A 5,526-nucleotide genomic window follows, 5' to 3' on the forward strand; every position below is an offset into this window, starting at 1 on the left:
TAGAATGTTAGATTCTTTGTTTTTGTACTTCTGTTCTGCAGTTTCTAGTTTAAGGTTGTAAAGTTGTGATTTACAACTATGTTCTATGTTGGCTTCATTCCATGACAAAAAGTGTTGTAATTGCATTAATTTTTTTCCTTGTATTTTTGTGGGATTTTATTGTATTGGGTTTAGTATTAAGTTGGTGAAGACTCAAGTTTAATTGAAGATCAATGCATTTCCCGACTAGCTTGCGAGAAGTTCACGAGAAGGGTTCCCGTGAAAAGGGCATGTGAGAAGCACATGACTGGAAGCTGAAGAGTCGTGTCAGGTTGTCAATTTCGTGAGTGTCTCATGGGTCAGGCCTTCTCGCGAGATACCCGCGAAACTCTCTGCCTGGAGGATTTTTGAGTGTGACCTTCTTACCCTTCACCTATACTATATATACCCTCATTACCCACAAATGTAAGTGAGGCCATTTAGAGAGAAAAACCCTAGATAGGTTTTTTACAACACACACACCCATCTTTTAAAGAGAGAGCTACTCATCCTTAGTGAGAAATCATTCTAGCATCTTCTCCTTCCCTCTCCCATTGCCATACCTTGAGAGGAGATTTGTACCAAACACAACCTACACCATTTCAGAGTGTAGAGAGTGTTTTGGAGCTTGGGAAGCTTTGGGGATTTGCCAAAAGAAGCCGGTGAGGCTTGGCAGATGCAATCAGGCATATTGCAGGATTTGGAAAGCTAGACAAGACACGGTTCCGAGAAGCCTTGTTAGGGTAGGAGCTTGAAGGGCTTAGTACATTGGGTAGATTAGGCTTGGAGGGTCTCTTGCTATTCGTGTATCCCAACTTATTTTCTAGTGGATCGATTTACCGCTTGGAGGGCGGCGGAGAGGTTTTTCGCCGAGTTCTTTGGTTTCCTCTTCGATAACACATCGGCGTGTTATCTTGTGTTTGCATTTCTCTTCCCTACTCTTTTAGCTTCCATTTTACTGTTGTGTTGTGATGAATATGGCTTAGAGTAGTTGTTTTTCTTGTTTGCTTGCATTTACTCTATTCCGCACTTAGTTTAAGTTAGAGTAAAATCAACCGAGCCGTAATTTGTTAATTTAGAGTCTAAACAGCTCTTGTTTTTTTAACACATATCCGAGCTTTCAAAGGTTCTTGGGCTTGTATAAGTGTGCATGCTGCATACATATGTACGCATATTTATAGTATGCATACGCATACAGATGGGCTGCGTATGCATGCCCTATATATGCGCACGCATACTCTTGCCCAAAAAACCTAATTCACCTTCTATTTGATTTTCCTTTGTTTTATTTACATGTCTAGCCTCTGTTTAACCAAGATTTTACACCTGTACACAACTATTACCCTGTTTTATTCTACTTTGTTTGTTTTAATTCTTTTCTGCTTATTAGGGTTTCTTTTTTTTTTTTAAATGCAATAACATGCTTATCCAGGTTTGTTTGGTGATGTTTCTGCCCTTGTTAATATATGTTTATATGTCATGAGACATGAATGTTTAGGTTTGGGATGATTATGCCATGTTGTATGCCTTAGATGCATGCTAGTGTTTGTGTGTGAGTTAGAATAATGTGTTAAATATGCCTAATGAGATTAAGATTTGGAACACAATGAGTGGAAGCCGACCCACGAGTCGGGTGAGGTTGGGTGCCTAACACATTTCCATCCCCATACCTAAACTTCAAACACGTGCTTTGGTAAAGATCAGTCCTTCCACGAAGGGTGCTATATTTATCTTTCCTAGACCTAATCTAGGTGACGACTCCATTTATACCATCTGCCATGGTATACCCTAGGCCAAGGCATACTCACCCATTAATGCAAGGATGAACCACACCGTCGCGAGCACTTGTGCCCACAAGAGCTCTGTGGAAAGTAGTGGGAATTAGCTGGAGGTAGGTGAGAACAAAAAGCTAGGGGAACTTTTTTTCTTTCACCGACAACAAGCGTTTTCACACCTATTTTCTCTCCATTTTAGAAAGAAATTTTTTGTGGGCCCGAGTGGAAAATACCTGGTCCCCACCCAAAAATTTCCTCCTCTTCTCTCCTTACCAAACAACATCCACTCCTATTTTCTATCATATATTCTCTCCTTTAATTTCCATCCATCCTATTCCACCTCTAACCAAACATACCCTCGATGCTTAACTACTAGTCGTCAGGCACCAAGTCTCAAACCACTCTATTCATATTTATGTTTTTCTTGAGTTTTCTTTCTCATTTTCTCACCTACCAAACATCCTAAATTGTACATCTTTCTCTCACACGAAGGCATACATGGCCAAAGATTCAAGCTCCTCTCACTGGTTGCCACCACTCACCACCACCATGGTTTCTTTTAAACTCAAGCCCTCTTATCTCTCTTTCTCTCTCTCACAACTCCCCCATGGTTGAATAAGGAAAAGCTTCTTCTCCGACGTAGCTAGTCACTACTATTAGCCACTGTTGTTGGTAGTGCTACATCTTTGGTTTGATTAGACCCAAATACTCTCTCTTTTGCGCATCTAAAATATTTGTTCGAACTGATTTCCAAAGGTCGCTGAGATCAATTTTGTCACCAGACTTATTTTTCTCTGGAGGTGGCTACCTTAGATTGAGTTTGAGGAACCAAATCTAGATGATCTATCCTTTTTGTAAAATGCTTATTTTCTATTTTTCCTTTGTTTTTTCCTTAAAGCCTTGTTTGGTTGTTAAGAAAGCTTTAGCTTAGGAAATGAAAATAAAAGAAATTGTAATATAGAGGATATGTTATTCACCTCCAGTCATTTTCATGTTTATTTTGGTGTTTTTAGCAATAATGATTACAGTGATTGTTTATCTCAAACTCACTTTCTAATATATATTTTTGTTAGTTAGACTTCGATTATTTTGATTTGTGATTTTCTTGAAATTTTTCTTGGATAAAGAGAAACTAGAGAGATAAAAGGAAATTTCAAGTCTTTGATTTAAAAATATTAATTAAAAATAATTCTTTGATTTTAATGGGTTAAATAAGTGGGTTGAGTATTAAATGGGTTAGGTGAATGATGAGTATTTAATATATATTTTAATGGGTTATAAATAGATAATTAGATAATTATGTATCCAACCCATTTATAACCTATAAAGTTGTAATTTACAACTATTTTGTGTTGGCTTTAATTTTGTGCCAAATTTGATTGTAGATTTTTTCAATCTTTTGTACCCTGTATTTTATGTGGGATGTATTTGTAAGGGTTGTGTGTGAGAGAGAGAGTGTGAAGATTCAAGGCATCTATTGAAGACAAAATGAATTTTTGCGGATGACTCGCAACTAGCCATCCCGCAAAGTGATGCATGTGCCCAGCATATGACTGGAATGCGAAGAGTCATGACAAATGGTGACAGCTGGTTTTCACGAGTGTCTCGCGGGTAAAGCCTTCCCGCGAGATACCCGCGAAACAGTCTGTTTTGCGATTTTGTCCTATCTGCTCCACTACATCCTCATACACACTCTACGAGACACCCGTGAAACGGTCTATTTTGTTATTTGGTACTATCTGCTCCACTACATCCTCATTCACACTAGATATACCATCATTACCCGCATATTGAGTAGAGAGCTTTTCAGAGAGAAAACCCTGGCCTCAAACCCTTGAAAGTGTGAGATTGTCATACCCACAATTCTCTACACCATCCATTATGGTTTTCCTCTACTCCTACCTCTCCATTTCCAAATCCTTGAGAGGTAGATAGCCCAAAGACTTACCACACCCATACTGAGTGTCTAGTGAGGTTTTGGTGCTGCTAGGAAGCATTGGAAGAAGCCAAGTTTTTGCGGATGCAATCGAGCGCATTGCGAGATTTTGAAAGCTAGACAAGACATGGTTCCGAGAAGCCTTGTTGGAGTAGAAGCTTGGAGGGCTTAAGTGCACTGGTTAGATTAGGCTTAGAGGGTCTTTTGCTATTCGTGTATCACAACTTATTGTCTAGTGGATCGATTTACCGCTTGGAGGGCGGCGGAGAGGTTTTTCACCGAATTCTTTGGTTTCCTCTTCGATAACACATCGGCGTGTTATCTTGTGTTTACATCTCTCTCCCCTACTCTTTTAGCTTTCATTTTATTGCTATGATTTGTTGAATATGGCCTAGAGTAGTTGTTTTGTTTGTTCGCTCGCATTTACTCTATTCCGCACTTAGTCTAAGTCAGAGTAAAATCAATCGAGCCGTAATTTATTATTTTAAGGTCTAAACAGCTCTTGTATTTTTAACACAAATCTAAGCATTCAATTGGTATCAGAGCGGGTGCACTTGTTGTGGTTTCATTACCTAAGTGCAATCCAAGACCCCTTTTGTGATGGATTGGTCACAATCTCTCAATGCTCTACCATACTTTGATGGGAGCAACTATGCTTTTTGGAAGGTTCATATGAGGGCATTCCTTTGTTCTTTAGATGAGTCTATATAGGATTCCATTCAGGATGGGTATGTTAGACCCATGACAGCCAAGTCCGAATGGGACAAGGCAGCTCTTGCTTTGGCAAATGCCAATAGCAAAGAAATTAATGCTCTCTTTTGTGGTGTGTCTATTGATGAATTTCACATGATATCACATGTGAAGACCACCAAAGAAGCTTGGATGATTCTTGAGACTACCTATGAAGGTACAAAGAAAGTCAAGGACATAAAACTCCAGATGCTTACCAATCAATTTGAAGAGCTCAAGATGAGTGACGATGAGTCATTTGATTCATTCTATGGGAAGCTCAATGAAATTGTGATTGCCAAGTTCAATCTCGGTGAAAAGATTGAGGATGCTAAGGTGGTAAGAAAGATCTTGAGGTCATTACCGGAGAGCTACTGTGAAAAGGTCACTGCTATAGAAGAAAGCAAAGATTTGGATGAGATCAAAATTTAAGAGCTAATTGGATCTCTCCAAACATATGAGCTGGGACTGTCTTCTCACAAGCCAAGCAAATCACTTGCTCTCAAAACATTAATGAGAGAATGGATGACTCTTCCGAAGAAGATGATGTGGAAATAGAAGTAGCATTCCTTGCAAAGGTGGGAAGTCTTTCAGCAAATGAAAGTTTTCATCATCCAAAGGTGGTAGGAAGGAGTTCAAGAAGAAAGATGGGAAGGACGCCCAACCCCCCCCCCCCCCAAGGAGTTGTGTGCTACGAATTCAACGGCCATGGACACATCAAGAAAGAATGTCCAAACTACTTGAGAGGGAATGGTAAGGTGTTTGCCACTACTCTTAGCGACTCTGAAAGTTCAAATTCAGACATGGAAGAAGAGTGTGACAGTGACGGGAACTATAGGGCCTTCATGACAATTACCTCCGTTGAATCTAAGGATGATTTGAGCAATTTGGTAAATGAACTTGGTGAGGAAGTTGAAGAATCGGAAGATTAAGATGTATGCCACAATGAAGGTGAGAGCAACCTTCAAGAAGCATATGATTCTTTGCTAGAGATTGTGGAAAATATGCCAAGGTTGAGAACCATGCTGTGAGAAAGATGAAGAAGATTGAAGAAGAGTATAGGTATAC

At 39.5% G+C, this 5,526-nt stretch overlaps 1 protein-coding gene across 1 annotated transcript; it reads left to right on the forward strand.

Annotated features, from left to right (window-relative positions):
• Positions 1-4,470: 4,470 nt before the first annotated feature.
• On the forward strand, positions 4,471-4,890 carry LOC142627600 (uncharacterized). The gene has a single exon (XM_075801479.1). The coding sequence runs from the start codon at positions 4,471-4,473 to the stop codon at positions 4,888-4,890; it is 420 nt and encodes a 139-aa protein (XP_075657594.1).
• Positions 4,891-5,526: the final 636 nt, after the last annotated feature.

Source organism: Castanea sativa, chromosome 1 (assembly GCF_040712315.1).
Source record: "Castanea sativa cultivar Marrone di Chiusa Pesio chromosome 1, ASM4071231v1".
NCBI lineage: Eukaryota > Viridiplantae > Streptophyta > Magnoliopsida > Fagales > Fagaceae > Castanea > Castanea sativa.